Source organism: Podarcis filfolensis (assembly GCF_964270895.1).
Source record: "Podarcis filfolensis genome assembly, chromosome: 14".
Classification (NCBI taxonomy): Eukaryota; Metazoa; Chordata; class Lepidosauria; order Squamata; family Lacertidae; genus Podarcis; species Podarcis filfolensis.
In genome coordinates, this window is record NC_139616.1 from 47274508 (window position 1) to 47295497 (window position 20990).

At 45.9% G+C, this 20990-nt stretch overlaps 1 protein-coding gene across 2 annotated transcripts in view; it reads right to left on the reverse strand.

The window, feature by feature from the left end:
- Nucleotides 1-20990, reverse strand: part of LOC310749202 (cytochrome P450 2W1-like) — a 34524-nt gene that overhangs the window by 4193 nt on the left and 9341 nt on the right. Inside the window, exons 3-9 of one of the 2 annotated variants that reach the window (XM_083585803.1) lie at nucleotides 19799-19996; nucleotides 15538-15745; nucleotides 8361-8523; nucleotides 5821-5970; nucleotides 5558-5715; nucleotides 3738-3914; nucleotides 655-796 (exon numbers count right to left, since the gene is read on the reverse strand). In XM_083585803.1, coding sequence (XP_083441929.1) covers nucleotides 655-796; nucleotides 3738-3914; nucleotides 5558-5715; nucleotides 5821-5970; nucleotides 8361-8523; nucleotides 15538-15745; nucleotides 19799-19996 — 1196 coding nt within the window. Of the gene's footprint in view, nucleotides 1-654; nucleotides 797-3737; nucleotides 3915-5557; nucleotides 5716-5820; nucleotides 5971-8360; nucleotides 8524-15537; nucleotides 15827-19798; nucleotides 19997-20990 lie in introns of those variants that run through there. The other variant, XR_014541510.1, reaches the window with a different exon arrangement.

Consider the following 20990-nt stretch of genomic DNA (forward strand, 5'->3'; position numbering starts at 1 on the left):
TTGCAATTTCTTTTTGGTTTAATGACCCTCAACAATTTAGTATCGTCAGCAAACTTGGCCACTTCACAGATCCCCCCTAACTCTAGATCAGGGGTCAGCAAAGTTTTTGTGGCTTGGGCCCGTTCATGGTCCTACAGACGTCCCGGTGGGCCGGAGACTCTGTGTGTGTTTTTTGTGTGTGTGTGTGTGTTAGAGAGAGAGAGAGAGAGAGAGAGAGAGAGACAGAGACAGAGACAGAGACTGCACACATGAGCGAATGCTATTTCCGGCGCTCCTTCTGGCTTCCCATTGGCTGCAGGAGCGGGCAGCAGGGGTCCATGGGCCGGTTAAACGACCCCCGTGGGCCGCTTGTGGCCCATGGGCCTTAGGTTGCTGACCCCTGCTCTAGATAGTTCATGAACAAGTTAAAAACCACAGGTCCCAATACTGATCCTTCGGAGACTCCACTTTCCACATCTTCCCATTTGGAGATGTGTCCATTTATTCCTACTCTTTGCTTCCTGCGATCTACTCAAACCATGATCCACAATAGGACCTCTCCTTTTATTCATCCCTCCCAGTGCATCTTTGTCATGGCAACAAGAGTTTGGCTGGTTCATAGTAAAAATCAGAATGCAACGCTGTCCAACTTTGAGACACAAAAGTATGGCTTACGTTGGATAGCGGGGTATTTCATCATCAACAGGATACCCCACTGCAGTGTGGTGCCTGTGGTCTCTGTCCCAGCTAGGACCAGGTCAAAGACTGCGGCCACAATGTTGGTATCATGGAACGAGTTCCTGTCTTTGCTCCTTTCCTTGGAGTAAGAAGAGCAAGGTGCAAATGCTGTGGTTTATTTATATTTAAACAAAACAAAACAAAACAGCAGCAAGAAATTTGTATACTGACCTTCATCCAAAGATCCCTGGGCGGTTTCCAGCAGAAAAATACAAAATGAGAACATAATAAAACAAAAACAAACAAATAATACACACACACATACACACCGACACATTTTAAAAGCCATAGAATGTTAATCAGTCAAATTCCTAGTTGAAGAGAAATGTTTTTGCCTGGCACCTAAAGATATATAACAAAGATGCAGGCCTGCACTTTCATTATGTTACAGACAAGGAATCAGTTCCTGGGGAGGGTCTTAGCAGTGCAGTCTCTCAGTGCTCTGCTGTGTTCCTTCCTCCATCTCCCTGGCTGCGCTGCCCCTGAGTCACATGCCGGCTTTGGTGCCAGCTGCTGCTGCGCTGAAGTTGTGCCTGCCCCATTCCCATATAACAGGAGGCATGTTTGTTTGTTGGATCAAGCTTGCTTAGCCTTCTCGGTAGTGGCACTCTCCCTGTGGAATGCCCTCCTTTCAGATGTCCACCTTTGGTGGACGTGCCCAAAGATTAAGGCTTTCTGGGAAATGATTTATAATGAAATGAAAAAGGTATTTAAGTATACCTTCCTGAAGAAACCAGAGGCTTTTCTCTTGGGCATAGTCGGCCATTTGGTGCCAAAGAAGGACAGAACTTTTTTTATGTATGCTACAACGGCAGCAAGAATACTTATAGCAAAGCACTGGAAGACGCAAGATCTACCCACTCTGGAAGAATGGCAGATGAAGTTGATTGACTGTATGGGACTGGCAGAAATGACTGGCAGAATCCGCGACCAGGGAGAAGAGTCGGCAGAAGAAGATTGGAAGAAATTCAAGGACTATTTACAAAAATACTACAAAACTAATGAACTTTGAAAGATGCTGGATTGAACTTATGTGGTCTCTAGCTGTTATGATAAAAATAACTGGGATTAATATGGTTTAAGTCATAAAATTTAAAAAGTTGATTGGAAAATAAGGTGTTAGTTAAAAGGAATGTTAAGAGATTAGGATTTGCTGGATTAACAACTTGAACTAGAAAACAAGAAGGGGAGGTATGAGGAAGTCAAAGAAACATGTTATTGAAAAACTGTCATTGAAACTGATTTGCTTTTAATATTTTTCTTTTTCTTTTTCTTTTTGTGTTTGTATAAAATTGGAAAATTCAATAAATATTTATATATTTTTAAAAAAAAACAGATGTCAAGGAGATAAAGAATTGCACAACTTCTAGAAGACATCTGAAGGCAGCCCGGTATCGGGAGGTTTTTAATGCTTGATGTTTTATGTTTTTAGATATGCTGTAAACCGCCCAGATAGTCGGCGTATAAATTAAATTAAATTATTATTATTATTATTATTATTATTATTATTATTATTATTATTATTAGCCAAGCACAGCACTTGCCTTAAATTTGAATCTTACTTTGCCTACGTTATCATGCTGAAGAGCATTAAATATTATGGAATGAACCATGCTCCAAGCTTGAGTTTTTCATCCAGGGTGAGAGCCAGGACACAAAGCTCAGAGTGGCTAACAGGAAAATACTGTTATGAGTTTGTGGGTGTTAGACACCCTAAATTTCTGGGTCTAGCAGGAGTTAGAATTTCATCAGGGCTTGGTGTTAAGACTAGGTGCCAGACCCGTATATATTAAGCCAGTGTGCATTAAGTTGTGTGCTAGACACTTCTAATCCTTTAATTAAACCAAGTGTTAAGAGCTAATTAAGCCAGGTTAACTTCTTCATGAGGTGATACCCTGGGTAATGAGCCATTAGGAAGAACAAAGGATCCAGGGACTCTGTCTGAGAGGCAAATAGATGGGGCCCCTCTCTCCCTCAACATATACAGCCGGAGTTTAGAGAGAATTAGGGTTGCTATAATGTGAATGAGACAGAAAAAGATGCCTCACTGCCAGAAGGAAACACGAACGCTGGGTAAGTGTGCCTGGAACCCCTGGAAACTTGCAATGTTCAGAGATTGGGGTGATGTGCAACAATATCACAACACAGTAAAACAGCAGAACCGATGAACCACAGAATGGCAAAATCTGCTTCTCAAGGCAAGGAATGGAAAATAAGCCAAAAGGTTATCTTATAATAATAATATTAATTTTTATTTATACCCCGCCCTCCCCAGCCAAGACCGGGCTCAGGGCGGCTAACAAGCAATAATAAAAACAAGTTGAATGAATATAACTTAAAAACAAGATTAAAATACAACATTAAAACACTGAAACATTAAAACATTAAAATGTTAAAATGCAGCCTCATCACAGGAGGAGAAAGAAAAAAGAAAAAAGAAAGAAGAAAGGGGGGGAGGGAAAGCCAAAGGCCAGGCGGAACAACTCTGTCTTACAGGCCCTGCAGAAAGAAATCAGATCCTGCAGGTCTCATGAGGCAGAGCGTTCCACCAGGCCGGAGCCAGTGTTGAAAAGGCCCTGGCTCTGGTTGAAGCTAATCTAACTTCCTTAGGGCCCGGGACCACTAGGGTGGTCATCTCAGCTGATGAATTTGCTGCTAATATATTTCCTTGACCAACAACTGCCCTGGGAAAATAAATACTGAATCTTCTCAACAAGCAAATAAACAATTTCTCATTTTTCACTCTAGCCATTCTCTCATTGGCCCACCAGCTAACCTTGGCAGGCTGTTCTGAGACTTACTCAGCATCACGGTTGGGATTGCCCACTTCTGTCCCTTTCCCTGAATTTTGTACCACTTTCAAACTCAGCTCATGCACTTTTTAGGGACATGATTTATCCTCTGCACATAACTTACTGGGGAACAGACATGCAGATACACACAAACACCCCACCAAGCACCAAATAAGCACTGGGAAAGTTGGCCTTATATCTAGATAGATGATAGATAGATAGATATACCTCTGACTGTTGCTTGGTTAGCATATAGTCGTAGTAGTTTTGTAAGAGGTTCCCATTGATACTCTGCTTGCCTGCTGCAAGGTATTCCCTCAGAATGACACGGGTCTTTTCCATTGTGTCCAAGATCATCTTGTGGGGTTTTAAAAGGAATCCAAGGAACGGGTAGACATTATATACCTAGAGAAGAACCCAAAAAGAGAAGTAAATGAAAAGTCAAGTAAAGATTGCATGCAAGAAAGATGTGACAGTAATTCTGTGCCAGATAGAGTGCTCTTGCACAACTCCCATTTCTTCGCGTTGGGTTTGTGCAAGGGGCCTTTGAGTCATCTTGGTGGCATTCCTGAAAGTGGCGTGCTATGCGATAGAGACTGAATTAGGGGAACCGTTTGAAAGGCTATCGGAATGTCTCACTGGAATCTGACATTTTGGAGAGATAGCGCGAGCTTAGCACCACAGATTTGCCTTCTGTCCTCCATCTCTTTCCCAGTCACCCAAAGCGTGTTAGTGCCCCTTGAAGGGAGGGATAGGGCAGGGCAAGTGGGGGGGGGGGAATGGTGAGGAGAACCCACACAAAGACTTTCAGATTTGGGGCTTGAAAGGTTATTGATGTGTGGAGCAACAGTGGCTTAATCCCAGCCTAAAAAGGCTTTGCTCCGTTTACATGTGGTTTTAATTTAAACACCAGCTACGCACTGTGCAACAGGATCTGCGTGGGAGGGCTGTGAAGATGTCCAGGACAAACTGATGTTTGTAGATGGGTTGGCAGGAACCTACAGGCTAGGCCCCCGCTCAGTAAGGAGAGCGGGGAGAGAGAGATGACGGGAGCCCAATCTCATTTTGGCTTCAAATAAAAACATTTCTTTCCAGCCTGACTCAAGGACAGTTCCAGTTTTCCACTTGGAGAGTAAAGCCAGCTTCGTACAGCTGCTCTGCAGGGGGCACTGTGGTCTAAACCACCAAGCGTTTTGGGCTTGCCGATCGTAAGGTTGGCAGTTCGAATCCCCGTGACAGTGTGAGCTCCGTTGCTCTGTCCCAGCTCCTGCCAACCTAGCAGTTCGAAAGTACGCCAGCGCAAGTAGATAAATAGGTATCTCTGCGGCAGGAAGATAAACAGCATTTGCACGCACACTGGCACTCATCACATTGTTCCATGCACCAGAAGCAGTTTATTCATGCTTGCTTTAATGCTATTTGAATTTCATTACTTTTTAATGGTTGTCTTTTAAATGTCATTAGCTTTTTGTATTTTATCGGTGATCTTTTAATTTGGTTGTAAGCCGCCTTAAGTCCCAGTCTGGGGGAAAGGCAGGATGTCAACATATATAATAATAAAAGTTGTTGGTATCTAAGTGCCCATCACATCGTTGCTTTGCCTGTGGTGTGTTTAAAAAGCACACTTGGTTGTGGTTTTACTGCTACAAAATGATTAGTGTATACAGTGGTACCTCGGGTTACATACGCTTCAGGTTACATACACTACAGACTCCGCTAACCCAGAAATATTACCTCAGGTTAAGAACTTTGCTTCAGGATGAGAACAGAAATCGTGCTCCGGCGGCGCAGCGGCAGCAGGAGGCCCCATTAGCTAAAGTGGTGCTTCAGGTTAAGAACAGTTTCAGGTTAAGTACAGACCTCCGGAACGAATTAAGTACTTAACCTGAGGTACCACTGTACCTGACAAATCTCCGGGATTCTAGACTGCATCAAACCAGTTTCTAAGGCACGGCACCCTTTTCCACTGGCCAGCATGTGGAGTTTCTAAAACCACCAACCAAGTCTGTACTATTTTTGCAATGGAAGATGCAGGGAGGATTGCCTACCTGCAGCTGTGGTTCTCCCAGGCGGACCACCACTTCATCAATGTGTTTTAACAGAGTGAGAAAAGTCTCGTCGGCATAGTCAAACCTGTCTCCAAACACCATGCCATAGGCGACGTTTGTTGTAGCTAAAGTTAATGTCTTCAGCGGAAAGGGTTCACCTTTAAAACATAAAAGAAGAAGAAAAGAATGGAGAATGAACACAGTGGCACTTGCCAGATGGCAAGCATAGAAAAGGAGCAATAAAAGTGAAAAAAATGCATCACCTTTAAAAGACTTGATCAGCTCAACCAGGATTTGCAGCTCTTCTTGAATCTTTCCTTCTATCCGTTTTTTCCCCATCCCGAGATCCCGCAAGCTCGCCAAGGTGAATCGACGTGTGGCTTTCCAAAGTTCCCCATCAGCAAAAATTATACCTGAGGAACACAACCCAGAAAACACAAGGATGACGTTTTCTTCCACAAGAAGCTGTGTGGACTGGGATCCCAACCTACCTGTCTGGAAACGTTCTTACCTCTGGCTCTAGCACATATGGGGAGGGGGAAGTTGCACATATGGCATATCCTGCAGGACCCCTGGAAGCTCCCACTCTGGAAAAGACCCTTCTCAGCCAGGCTGCAGGTGCCACTGCCTAGTTGCCACGGCCTAGTTGACCTTCCACACTCATCCCTCAGCAGCAGGCGCAGTACCAAGCCTAAGCTGAACTGCAGAGCAGCAGCAGCCCCGACACACACCTAGCAGCAGTGCTGGATGGTGCCCAATGCGACTAGTAGGGTGGAGGACAGCAGAGGTGGTTTTAGGGTAGAGTGACTGGTGCAGCCGCACTGGGCACCACAACAATGCTGTAGAACAGCATGCAAGAGGCAGGGGTCACTGAATTTTAGTGTCACACAGGGCGCCGCTGAAATGTGAGAGCCCAAAGTCTGACCCTGAAGGCAGGGAGGCTAACATCACCAGAGCTGATGACTGGCAGAGTCAACTAATTCAAATTTTGCCCCCATCTTCCTCCCTGCTGAGTTCTGTAAGGGCAACACCGAGACTGAAGAGGAGGAGGAGAAAGATGACAGGCAGTGACACCTCCTGGGCTGGATGTAAGCGGAGGCTGGCTGAGGTTGGTAGGGCAGTGCCCCATCTTCCCAAATGGACCAGCCTCCACTGCCCAGCAGCACAAAGCCTTTTGTCGGTGAAAAAAATACTCAGGAGCAGGAAGCAATAACTGAGGCATGCTCTTCGTCAAGTCCTACCAAGGTACCAGGAAGGGCCAGAGAAGCAGTAAGACTGATGCATTGTCTCTTTCTACCCAGCTCCTTCTGCTCTGCTGCAGCCTTTGCCAATGTGGTGCTCTTTTAGAGGTTTTGGACTACATCTCCCATCAGCCCGAGCCAGTACATCCACAAGCAAGCCAGGAAGGTATGCTGCTGGGTAAGCAGGAAAATGAGATCTCCGTATGCAAGGTTGAACCAGAAACATCCTTTTTGATAGGTTAGAGGGGAGTTGTTAATTTTAAGGGAAAAAATGTATTGTTTGAGGGTATTAATAAACGAAAGACACAAAGCAGAATTTTCGGGGGAGTTATCCAATCCAAGTGATATATAAATTAGTTCTGTGGGGGCTTAAGTGATCAGAACATGAAGACCTAAGAGGGTCTTGCTGGATGAGATCGAAGGATCCATCTAGTCCAGCAAGCGGCTTTCTAGAGGGTCCCATCAGATGCTCCTGGAAACAAGCAGGCAAGTGTGTGTGTGTGTGTGTGTGTGTGTGTGTGTGTGTGTGTGTAAATATACACACATGCACATAGACCCACAGCTCTTTCACACATAAACACATGCAAGGCATCTCCCTTGCTCTCTCTCACACACTCATGTGCACATCTGGGAAAGCAAGTGAGTTAATCGGAAAGGGAGAAGACCCTCTTGCTCCCCACTCTCCGCCCCTCTCTCCACTTGGCTTCTTCTTCCTTCACCCCACCCCTGCAAATGCTAGCGAAGTAGAACATGTCTGGAGAGAAAATTCCACATGTGAGGCATGGCTGCAGAGAAGACCTTCTCCCAAGTAGCCAGCTACCTCACACTGGAACGCACAGACGCATGGAGCAGGGCTTTGGCAAAGGATCTGAAAAATTAGGCAGGCTTCGGTAGTCCTTCAGATATGGGACATGAGTTGCATATACGCCATACATTCAAAGCACATTTCCACCACCCATAAAGAATCCTGGGAAATGTAGCTCTTTATGGGTGCTGGGAATTGCAGCTCTGTGGGGGCCAACTCTGTGATGTTGTTGTTTAGTGGTTTAGTCATGTCCGCCTCTTCGTGACCCCCTGGACCAGAGCATGCCAGGCACTCCTGTCTTCCACTGCCTCCTGCAGTTTGGCCAAACTCATGTTAGTAGCTTCGAGAACACTGTCCAACCATCTTGTCCTCTGTCGTCCCCTTCTCCTTGTGTCCTCCATCTTTCCCAAAATCAGGGTCTTTTCCAGGGAGTCTTCTCTTCTCATGAGGTGGCCAAAGTCTTGGAGCCTCAGCTTCAGGATCTGTCCTTCCAGTGAGCACTCAGGGCTGATTTCCTTCAGAATGGAGAGGTTTGATCTTCTTGCAGTCCATGGGACTCTCAAGAGTCTCCTCCAGCACCATAATTCAAAAGCATAATTCAAACTCTGTGATACAACTAGTTAAAAGGAACAGACACAAGTTCTGACCTTTAACAGCACCCAAATTCTAGTGCTTCTCCCTCCCTTCCTTCAGCTGCCCTTGCAGCCCCGTTTAGGAACACTATGCATCAGAAAGTATTCTCCCATGTTGCTCTTACCGTGTCCATTCTGCATCTGCTGGAATATTGGGAGTGGAGGCCTGTTGATGAATTCATTGCCTTTGCTCGTAAGTGCCTCTTTCACAGCCTCATAGCCAGTCAGCACCAAAAACTTCTGGAAACCTAAATAGACCGTGAAGACTGGGCCATATTTTTCTGAAAGCTGGAAGAGAAAATGAGCTTGCTGTTGGTACGTTTTTCTTGATTAAAATTTAAGTCATGATTTATTGCAATTGTTGAGAGTGAATTTCTGTTTGTCGATTGTCAGGGAACTGCCATCAGTGCCGGAGGGAGAGAGCAAAAGCCAGAGGGATTCCAGAGAGCGTCCAGGGATCGGGAGAGACAGCCCATCTTTTGGGGAAGAGAATCAGCGTAGCACCAGTGGAGAAGGGGGGCAGATGGGGGAAGCGGCGAGGCGGTCCCATGACTCCTTGCCGGGGACCAGCGGGGAGAGTAGGGGTCCTCCGCTGCCTACACCCTCCTTGCGCAGAAGGCTTTTGCGCAGAGAGAGTAGGAGGAGACTAGGCGTCAAAGAGCTTCTTTGCTGGAAGAAGTTTAAGAAACGCCCACTGACGGATTCTGCCAGCGATTGAGACGGCCACGGGTGAGTGGCTGTCTGGACAGAAAAGGTTCACTCAGGCAACCCAGCCAGGTGTTTGCACCGGCTTACTCACGAGCAACCCCTAGAACCATTACATCAATGTTTCAAGAGTTAATTCTATAACATGCTATTACACGCTAATAGATCGTTGCATATTACTTTCTTTTATATAAGTTGTTTATTTTAAGTCATCAGGAAGAACTTTCTTATAGTAAGAGCTGTTCGACAGTGGGACAGACTCCCTTGGGAGGGAGCTGCAAGTACTTGGCAATCGTTTTTAATTATTTCTATGCAATTTTACACACATTTTACTTACTTACTACTTACTAACTAAATTATTTTAATTTAACCAAAATATCTTTTGAATTCCCAAGTCATGTTACAACTTTTCAGCACCCCTCAATTTTGGAATTTGAAAGCTGAAAAATTCCACATGCAGTGCTGCAGGCTGCCAGAGGAGGATGCAAGAGCTAAGCTCTACAACTTTTCCAAGTGGTGAAAAGCATTCTGTTGTGCAACAGTTCTGCAGTTGTGCGGCTCTTGGGGAATGGCTGTGGTGGGGTTGCAATAGTCCATTCTTGCCCCCCCCTCCGCCATTCCAGTGAGGGGGAAGAGGATCCGCTGCCTTGTCGGAGCATGAGAAAATCAATAGGGCAAGATGAATTACTTGGAGAAGCTGGAAGTTTCCTGTGAAGATGAAAGAAAGTTTATCTCCTTTCATAATCATTCTTTGGTGCCACTTCGGGGGGGGGGGTTGAAAGAAGCCCAAGCAAATATAAAACACCATACTTTAATGCCACTGTTGTAATAACTTAAGGTCTCAAATATATAAATTAAATGTTCATAAATTTACAAGGCAAACATATACATAAGTATGTAAACTACGTGTCTGAAATAGTACAGGAGAACAATCCTGAAACCATTCCGACTCTCCCAAATTGACCTCAAATGTTTCTCTGCAAGGAAACGGAAAAGCCTCTCTATTGTCTTTTGCTTACCTGTCTTTAGGGCATCTTTGTGTATGAATAGGGTGAGCCTGTGACCTGGATTCAGGAATTAAAGTATTTACTATCACAAAAAAAATGGCCAGGCTGCCCAAGTAAGCAATCGCTGGTCATTGTCAGGTATCCTGGCAGACAGGATTTCTGTTGTAGACCGCCTCCTTCTGTGCTGTATGTATGATATTTTGGGGGGTGTTATTGAGCTACGGGGTGGGCAATTTCAAAAGTCTATATAAGGGCTTGCACACCATTGTTCTGGGTTCCTCCTCCCTCTTGCGTGTGGTGAGTGAGGACCCTGTTGCAACAGTTTAATAAAGATCAGGCTTACTAGCTGCTTGGCTTCTCAATATTCTCTGGTTGGCCTCTGTTATTTTCTCCTACTGAGCCTCCTACACAGGCTCTTGGATACCCCATAAGGCAAAAGGAGCAGATTTTGTTTACATCACCATACAACTGTTCTTTGCCTTTGTGTTGAACTTTACAATGAGGCAGGGCATGTTGATGGTTTGCTTTCCATCTTTCATCTCTTTTTCAGTCTAGCCAAAGCACACAGCAATGCTACAAGAGTGGTGGTGGTGGTGGAAATTCAGAGAAGGGGGGAACTCTGGGAATTGTAGTTCTGTGAGGGGAACATGGGTGTGAAGGAGCAATGGTCACAGGCAGGGCTCAATTGGAAAAGTAGGATCAAAAGCAGCTACATTTGCACCGTACATTTAAAGCACTTTGATACCACTTTAAACAGTCATGGCTCCCCCTCCCCCAAAGAATTATGGGAGCTGTAGTTTGTTAAGGGTGCTGAGAGTTGCTAGGAGACCCCCTATTCCCCTCAAAGGACTACAGTTTCCAGTGTTCCCTGGGAAGAGGGATTGATTGTTAAACCACTCTGGGAAGTTTGAGCTTTCAAATTTCAGCAGCACCCTGTGCAAGGCCAAAATTTGGAACCCCTCTGCCTCTTGCCCTCCATTCTGCTAAATTCACTACATCATGGTTGCAACACCCTACGGCGCCCACTAGGCTCAGTGCCCGGTCCAGCGGAACTGGTCATGCAGTCCTAAATCTGCCTCTGGCTTTGTACATGCTGGACCTTTAAAACCACATACAAAGCCCATACTTTCCTTCAAAGAAATCTGGGCGCTGTAGTTTGTTGCTGGGAATTGGAACTCTGAGAGGGGTAAACTAAAGTGCCCAAATTTTTTTTTGGGAGAAAGAATCTGCTTCCAATCTGCTTTAAGATGTTCCCACCGCAAACAGTGGTGCGGCCCAAACTGAAACGGATCCTCCTTTTTTTTAATAAAAAAAACCTAATTTCAGTTTGTGCTGGAGACTCCAATACTTTTTAAGTAGTTCCACTGAATCATTTAGGTGAAATAAGAGGGCTGTTTATGTCTACAACAGATCTTCTTTTCTTTCTTTCTTTTTTACAAACAATACCTTATGTGCTAAAGTGCTCATTCTCTGATATTCAGAACCTCATGAAATTTCAAAACAATAAGAGAAAATAGTTTGCCAGGTTAAAAGGGTCAGGAGAGTTTCTTAAAAAAACCAAAACCACAGCTGTGCTGATTGCGAGTTTGTTTCCAGGAAATTTTAGGAGCTCAAAATGCACCTTATTTATCTTCTGGATAATAAGTAATTGATAAACAATGTGAACTTCTGTGTGCGTAATGTGATTTATTGTGTGTGCGCAACCTTCAATGGGTCAGTGATTTCTGCTCCCCCGCCCCCCATGAACAACAAGTGATCAGAGATAGTCCGACTGCTGCTGGAAACCTTGAGGCTGGATTACTGCAATGCGCCCTATGTGTGGGTGCCCTTGGAGCTTGTTCGGAAGCTCCAATGGGTATAGAATAGCTGTTTTGAACAATTTTTTAATGGGTTTCATGAACAAAGCTCATAGGAATAATAAATGACACAAATAAGTATACCAAATCTCCTCATGTCATTTCTGCATCACAAAAACAGCATAATAAATTTGCAGTAATATCTACATCATATGGTTCATTATTAGTGGCCATGTGACTCCATCTATCACCTGCTACCGAGCCAGGTTCAAGTCCCTGAATTAAAGCTCTGGGCAACTTGGGTCTAAGGTACCTGTCAGGGAACTGCCATCGGAACTAGAGGAGGAGGCGAGGCCCCACAACGATGCTGGAGAGGGGCCAAGCAGGGAGAGAGGCAAGTCTCCTGTTGGGGAAGAAAATCAGTGCTACACCAGGGATAGAGGGGGGCCAATGGGGGAAGCAGAGAGCAGGCTCCGGGACTCTTCACTGGACACCAGCGGGGAGAGCACAGGTCCTCCGCTACCCACGCCCTTCCTGCGCAGAAGACTTCCGCGCAGGGAGAGTAGGAGGAGACTGGGCGTCAAACAACTCTTATGTTGGAAAAGGTTTAAGAAACGCCCACTGACGGATTCTGCCAGCGACTGAACAGCCACGGAGTGGATGGCTGTCCAGCGATAAATGGTTTAACCAGCCAACCTAGCCCAGAGCGACGGCTATTTACGCACAAGCAACCCCTAAAGCCATTACAGCAATCCGTCAGTCCCTGAAGTTGCTTGTGCGCAGCGACAGGCAGGGGAGCATAATGAGTCAAACAGGAGAAGCCGGCGCCACGGAGCGAGCAGCTGGAGTGCAGAATCTGGTGGAGAGGAACCGAGATTTAGAACAGCATGTGGCTCTGCTGACAGCGAGGCTGGAAGAACGGAGGGCTCAGGATGCCAAGGTCAGACCCACCCCCATCGCAAGGAAGGTACCGGGGCTGGTGCACAAGTTTGGGGGAAAGCCCCAGGACTACAACGCGTTCCGAACGGAAATAGAGTACGCTTTGGAACTGCAGCATGATGACTTTGCGGATGATGGGGAGAGGGTGGCCTACATTGTGGGGCATCTGGAGGATGGGGCGCGGGAATGGATCAGGCCCCTAATGGCAACGCAAAATGCCGCCTTGAAAGACGTCAGGGAATTTTTTCAGGCGATGAATGCAATGTTTTCAAGCGAAGTGGAGCAAAATGTGGTTCGGCGGCAATTGATGGGGTGCAAGCAGGGGAGCCAATCTGTTAGAGAGTACTGGTCGCGCTTTGCGATGTTAATCCACCGGCTTGGGTGGGATCTGGACGCAGAACCCATTCAGATGTTATTTGAGGAGGGGTTGTCCCCAACGGTCAAGGATGAGCTTTCCTGCGCGCCCCACCCGCAGTCAATGGACCAGCTGACCAAGGATGTGCTTGCGATTGGAGCGAGACAGGAAGCGCGGGCGCAGGAGAAGAGCGAAGGGAGAGGGGAACGTTACCATGACTACCGCATTCCTGAAATACCGCGGCAGCCTCCCCAGCCGGCTGAGCCAATGGAAATAGATGGCGCGCGCATGAGGTTTCAAACACCACTGAAGGGCACAAGAGGGAGGGAAAGGATTGGAAAACCCACAAGAAGTGTTTCCTCTGCCAAAGGCCAGGACATTTTGCCAGGGTCTGCCCTCAAAGAAAGGCCTGGCAAGGGATGGTGGGAGCTGTGGGCTGTGAGGGGAAGGAGGAAACGGATCAGGACCAGGGAAACGGCCAAGCTTGGCTGCCAATCAGCGGGGGCGGCAGCCAAGCCAACAACCAATAGAAGTGCCCCAACCAGACCCTCCCAGGGCAGCTATAGCCATAGAAGTGGTGCTAGAACTCCCAAATGGGCACCCAGTCAAGGTGAAGGGGCTGCTGGATTCAGGCAGTTCCTGCAATTTCTTCAGCAAGAGCTTCGCTCTAGAACACCAACTCCACCTGCTGCCTCTGGATTTTCCCTTGCAAGTGACCACCATCGACAGCCGGGAACTTCTGGGAGGGGAGGTGACGCACCAGACCCCACCAATGAGAATGAGGATTTCCAGGCACACAGAGACTATTGCCTTTCACGTAGCCACACTGCCAGGACCACTGTCAGGACTCACTTGACAACAACATGAAACCGAGCCACTGTCATCAGCCCAGCCCTGTGCAACTCTCTGCCAATAGAGATTCAGAAGGCACCTTCTATTTCAACCTTTTAAACACCTGCTGAAAACAAATGTGGGCAATGAAGAAGATATCTTTCTGCCATAGTCAGCTGATTTCTAATTTTAAGTTTTTAAATATGGTTTCTATTGTATGGTTTTATTGTCCCAATTGTGAATTGCCCTGGTGTCTTTTTTTATTTTTTATGAAGAGCGGTGTATGAATATTTTCAGTCAAATAAACCAGTGCAAAAGAGGGGATTTTATCTCTCCTGCCCCACAGCTGGAAAAAAGGCCTTGTTGGTGGCGGCAGGGAAACAAGTATGCATCTTCCCTGGCCACTTTAGATCCTTGTGACCTGTCACCTCTCCAAAAACTGCGCTCTCAGCTGTCAAGAGGGCCAAGGTGTCGGCGAGGGGAGTGGCGACAATCTCACTGGATGACTCATCAGATGCTGATCACAGCACTGGGTCAGGATGGATGAAGCTGCAAAATACCCCAGAAAACTTACGTAACTGATTCGCTTCTGCTCTACAAATCAGGTGCTGCTGCAGGCAGTCATGCCCCAGGCTCTCTTCATGCCACTGCCAAAATTGGTAGGTGGTCTCTGAGGTGGGGGAGACCTGGAGCGGCCCTCTAATTCTGAACCCTGGTTTTCTGCCCATGGAATGTAGGACTACAGCCTTGGACCTCGAATATTATTTAAGGAGTTTAACATTTTCACCATCATAATCGCAAGTGATCTGCTCTGAAAATCACGCTGTGAAACGATACTCAGGGATTTACGGAAAGCTAAACTCTATGCTCTATGGTCTGAAGCTCAACATCAAAAAAACGAAGATCATGGCCACTGGTCCCATCACCTCCTGGCAAATAGAAGGAGAAGAAATGGAGGCAGTGAGAGATTTTACTTTCTTGGGCTCCATGATCACTGCAGATGGTGACAGCAGTCACGAAATTAAGAGACGCCTGCTTCTTGGGAGGAAAGCAATGATCAACCTAGACAGCATCTTAAAAAGTAGAGACATCACCTTGCCAACAAAGGTCCGTATAGTAAAAGCTATGGTTTTCCCAGTAGTGATGTATGGAAGTGAGAGCTGGACCATCAAGAAGGCTGATCGCCGAAGAATTGATGCTTTTGAATTATGGTGCTGGAGGAGACTCTTGAGAGTCCCATGGACTGCAAGAAGATCAAACCTATCCATTCTTAAGGAAATCAGCCCTGAGTGCTCACTGGAAGGACAGATCGTGAAGCTGAGGCTCCAATACTTTGGCCACCTCATGAGAAGAGAAGACTCCCTGGAAAAGACCCTGATGTTGGGAAAGATGGAGGGCACAAGGAGAAGGGGACGACAGAGGACGAGATGGTTGGATAGTGTCTTTGAAGCTACAAACATGAGCCTGACCAAACTGTGGGAGGCAGTGGAAGACAGAAGTGCTTGGCGTGCTCTGGTCCATGGGGTCACGAAGAGTCGGACACGACTAAACGACTAAACAACAACAACAACAACAAACTCTATGTTGGCTGCGCTGAAATGGGAAGGTTTAAAAACAGAACCAACACCTCCTTCCCTCCCTCCCACCACAAGCCATCACCACATCTCACCTTCATATATGATAAATCTTGTCTTCTGATATCTATCAAATTCAAATTGCCAATGACTGGGAGCGGACGAGGACCTGGAGGCTGGGGCAGAGGTGGTTTCCCATGGCTGCTGCTCAGAAACCAGAATGTCGTTAGGAAGATCAGTGCAAGCAGCAAGAAAACTGAGACTGGGTCAAGGAGGACTAAGGTCCACAGAGCCATGTTGAGGCTGACTTGGAAGGAAGAGAGTGAGAGCAAGAATTGATGGAGAAACTCTCAAATACTGCTTATCTGCTCAGCGTTTTGTTTTGCATGGGGGTGGGGGCACATTACATAACATCTAAGATCTGCACTCCACTTTGCTTTGCCCTGGGCAAAGTCTTCCCATCCGCTGAAAGCCAAACATTATGAGGCAATACTGAAGGAGGCCTATGTCATCCATGAGGATTTCACCAGTTGCCATTTAGAGCTTCCAAGATATGGACTGTTCCAATGCATTCTTCCACCTTTTTATCCTTGGCACATCAACTTTCTTAGCATCTGGGTAGGTGTGCCTAAACAATAATGTTTTGGGGTTCTTTTAGGAGCTGACAAAAAGAATACAGTAAAGATGCCTGCTTGCTATCAACAGGGAGGGCGTTCCAAAGCGTGGGTGATACCACACTAAATGAGTTCTTACAAATGTCAATTCTACCAGACTTAGTAGATGAGTGGGCACATGAAGGGAAAGGAAATCTCACAGGTAAACTGGTCCCAAGTTGTTAAGGGCTTTATATACCAAGAGTAGCTCCTTGAACCTGGCCTGGTAGCAACCAGCAACCAGTGTAGACCTCTACAGCAAAGGTTTTATATGGTGATGAGGCCTGGTAGCAATCGTGCTGCAGCATTCTACACTCACTGCAGCATCCAGATCAAGCGCAAGGGAAGCCCCACAAAAAGTGCATTGCAGTAATTCAGTCTCAAAGCAACCAGCACATATAGCAGGGTCTCCCAAACTTGAATCTCCAGTTGTTTTTGGACTACAATTCCCATCATCCCTGACCACAGGTCTTGCTAGCTAGGGATGATGGGAGTTGTAACCCCAAAACAGCTGGAGACCTAAGTTTTGGAAACCCTGGCTTAAAGTACTGTGGCAAGTCTTTTGTGGTCCAAGAATGCTGGCCTTTGACCAGATGTGAGGCAGTCTGGGCATGTATCTTGATTAACCAGATGGGTTGGGGAAAATAATAATAAAATTATTATTATGATGATCATAACTGTACATGTCAATTTGGTGTGGGCATTCCACACATCAAATTATAGGAAATGAGTTGGCTGGCAGATATATAGTAGGTTTGAAATACCTGTGTAAAGGTAAAGGTAAAGGAACCCCTGACCTTTAGGTCCAGTTCGTGACCGACTCTGGGGTTGCAGTGCTCATCTCGCTTTATTGGCCGAGGGAGCCGGCGTACAGTTTCTGGATCATGTGGCCAGCATGACTAAACCACCTCTGGAGAACCAGAGCAGCGCATGGAAACGCCGTTTACCTTCCCGTCGGAGTGGTACCTATTTATCTACTTGTACTTTGATGTGCTTTTGAACTGCTAGGTTGGCAGGAGGAGGGACCAAGCAACGGGAGCTCACCCCGTTGCGGGGATTCGAACCGCCGACCTTCTGATCGGCAAGTCCTAGGCTCTGTGGTTTAACCCACAGCGCCACCCACGTCCCAAAATGCCTGTGAAGGATGGTTAAATCAATAAATCAAGTCTAAAACTCCATGTCTGCTGTCCAGAGCACCTCAGAGGAAGGGCAAAGTTGTATTGTTCTTTTTTGTGTGTAATAAATTAGTAATAAATTCACCATGACATGCATATGAATATATCTCTCTGTCTCTCTATCTATATCTGAAGCAACTAAATACTGACTAAAGGTCCACCTATAAGCCAGAACTGTGTGTCTGGACTGGCAGTTGTTCTTCATGGTCTACATCTCAGGTCTTTCTTAGTCCTGCTACTGAAAACCCATACCTTCCAACATTTCTCCAATCATTAGGGATGTCCTATTCCATAATATTATTATTATTAATAATAATTTTATTACTTATGCCCCACAGATCTGACTGGGTTGCCCCAGTCACTCTAGGTGGCTTCCAACACATATAAAAACATAATAAAAAAATTTAAAACTTCCCTAAACAGAGCTGCCTTCAGATGTCTTCTAAAGGTTGTACAGATACTTATCTCTGGTGGTCATGTAACTCCATACCACCCCCACCCCCAATGAAAATAGGGACGTCCTACCATACCCTCCAACATTTCTCCCATGAAAATAGGGACATCTTAAGGAAAAGCGGGACTATTCTGGGATCAAGTCAGAAACCGGGATGGCTTCTGTAAATCCAGGACTGTCTCTGGAAAATAGGGACATTTGAAGGGTCTGGAAACCCTTTTCAGATGGTTAAAACCTAAAGAATGAATCTTGGGCCTTGTGTAAAAAAACTGGACTAGTGGACTTATGGCTCTCCTGCTGTTGCGAAACTTCACTCTAATCACTCCAAGCCACGTTCCACGCTCTCTGGGGCTGATGCCCAGAAACATCGGGGGGGGGGGGCACAAGTTCACCACCCCCTGATATGAAGCAAGTTCACAACCACAGAGCCAGAGGTCCTCCCCACTTACAGACAACAGTAAGCTGGTCCATAGATATGTCGTATTATGGGATGCAGAACTGGGTGATGTAAGGGAGGTCTGTCCAAAGGACTTCACCAAATCAATCACTTATGTTCCCTTGTGGAACAGATGGGAACTGTCAATAGAAAGTGAATTTCTAACTAGCACACATGGCCTTGAGGCAGTTCCAACAGGGGCACTGCTGACTCTTCAATAATTTGGCTGACCTACATAAAATAAACCAAAGTAGATGCCCCTGGTTAAATATTAAAACAGAGAGAAGTAACCTTGAAGCCAATAGCTGTCAGGGAACTGCCATCGGAACTAGAGGAAGAGGCGAGGCTCCACAGCGATGCTGGAGAGGGGCCAAGCAGGGAGAGAGGCAGGTCTCCTGTTGGGGAAGAAAATCAGCGCAACACCAGGGATAGAGGGGGGCCAATGGGGGAAGCAGAGAGCAGGCTCCGGGACTCTTCACTGGACACCAGCGGGGAGAGCACAGGTCCTCCGCTACCCATGCCCTCCCTGCGCAGAAGACTTCCGCGCAGGGAGAGTAGGAGGAGATTGGGCATCAAACAACTTTTATGTTGGAAAAGGTTTAAGAAACGCCCACTGACGGATTCTGCCAGCGACTGAACAGCCACGGAGTGGATGGCTGTCCAGCGAGAAATGGTTTAACCAGCCAAACTAGCCCAGAGCGGTGGCAACTTACGCACAAGCAACCCCTAAAGCCATTACAATAGCCCTTGCAAAAAAAATTAACTGCTGCAACAGCAGTGGACTTGGCACTGACATGATGGAATTGGCACTGTGTAGCGGGGATTGTTCTCAGTGCCCATAATGCACCTGTAAAAGGAGGGGTGTCCAAATGGACTACCTCACACGCTTGTTGTGAGGACCACTAAAATAAAGTGCTACAAGTACGAAGGTAGAGGGATTCTGTAAAATAAAATTTAAAGACAGAAGTTTATTCCAGCTGGAAAGTATGTAACTTCACAAGAACAGTCATATGGCCAATGAGACATACAAATGCAATCAATACTGTGTAGCTTCACATCAATAAAATACAATAAATGTACATAATCACACAAAGTACAGTGGTACCTTGGTTTACAACCATAATCCGTTCCGGAGGTCCGTTTGTAAACCAAAACAGGTTGTAACCCAAGCCGTGCTTTTGCCAATGGGGCCTCGAAAAAAACTGGGTTGTAATCCAAAAAAAGTTTGCATTCCGGGACACACACTTCTGGGTTTGATGTGCTTGTAATCCAAAATGTATGCAAACCAAGGTACCACTGTAATGTGTTCTGTGCAAACATATGTATTTATTTTATATGAAGCGGTAAACGATTGTTTGCATTTGTACAGCTCATTGGCCAATTGCTATACGACTGTTTGTATAAAGTTATTTTTAGCCCTATATATGGCATAGGAATATACTGTGTCCATGGAGTACCCTGACTTCATTTTTTTGCATTTGCCAAGTGGTCTGGGAATATATTTGCCAAGTTTGTTTTCTTAGTCCAGCTGGGCCCAAGAGGACTGATATGGAAGCTTGCCAGTTCCCTTCCACCCTCCATCTCACCACTGCAAAAATGCATATTGGAGAGGATTCTCTAGAGGAACTCAATACTCACCAAAGGCCATGAGCCAGGGAAGGAGAATTGGAGCGAAGCTTGCTCGAGTTGAGATGCAAATGGAGTGTGAAAAATAATGCCTCAAAAGGGGAATGAATTCCCAGGCCAGGAGACGTGGGTGGTCCTCTAGAAGCTCTCCTCTTGACAGCATCACAGAGCTTGATGGTTAGGCCAATTTCCTTTACGAAACCACAGCATCTGAAAAGTTTCCAAATTAAACGCGTGAGGCGATTTGCAGGTTTTCTCTTTCTCTCTCACCCACACATATTCCAGGAAAAAAGTTGTTCAAAGCACCAAAATCACCAGATTTTCAACCTCGCACTAGTCTGGAAAATAAGCAGTTAAAATCAAGATTAAAGCAAATTCCACAGTGAAATTCAAACTGCAGTTTTTTCCTTAACAAAGGGGGATGGACAATGCAGGACATTTTCTTACTACAAGCAGTGCATGCATTCCAATCCTTACCTTTTGAAAGGCTGCAGTTTCTGGGCCACAGACAGATGCTTTTTCTCTTGAGATGGCTTGGTAGTCAGGTTTCGGGGCATGCAAAAACTAAAACCACATGCACCAAAACTTTGGTCTTCATTTTACATAATGTGTTTATTTTGGTGTCTTGGGATTGTAAACTGCCCCATTGCCTAGGGAGAAAGGCACTATATACATAATACTAATAAAAAAAAAGAATAATACAGTTTCAAAGTTGAGTCAAATCAAATTATCAGCGTATCATAATGTAAGCTATTCAGCGGTAATAGCAATCCAGCAACTGGGGTGGGGGGACTTGTAGAGGTTTTTGGAATGCAGTTGTGGACAGTTAAATGTTAAATGAAAAATGGTGATGACTTTTACCAAAGAACTCTAAGAAGATCAGAGGTTGGTATAATTAATATACTTTGCGACTAAGGGGGAAAGGACTAGAAAAACAAACTTCAAAAATACCGTATTTTTCGCTCTATAAGACGCACCAGACCACAAGACGCACCTAGTTTTTGGAGGAGGAAAACAAGAAAAATATATATTCTGAATCTCAGAAGCCAGAACAGCAAGAGGGATTGCTGCGCAGTGAAAGCAGCAATCCCTCTTGCTGTTATGGCTTCTGGGATAGCTGCGCAGCCTGCATTCGCTCCATAAGATGCACACACATTTCCCCTTACTTTTTAGGAGGGAAAAAGTGAGTCTTATAGAGCAAAAA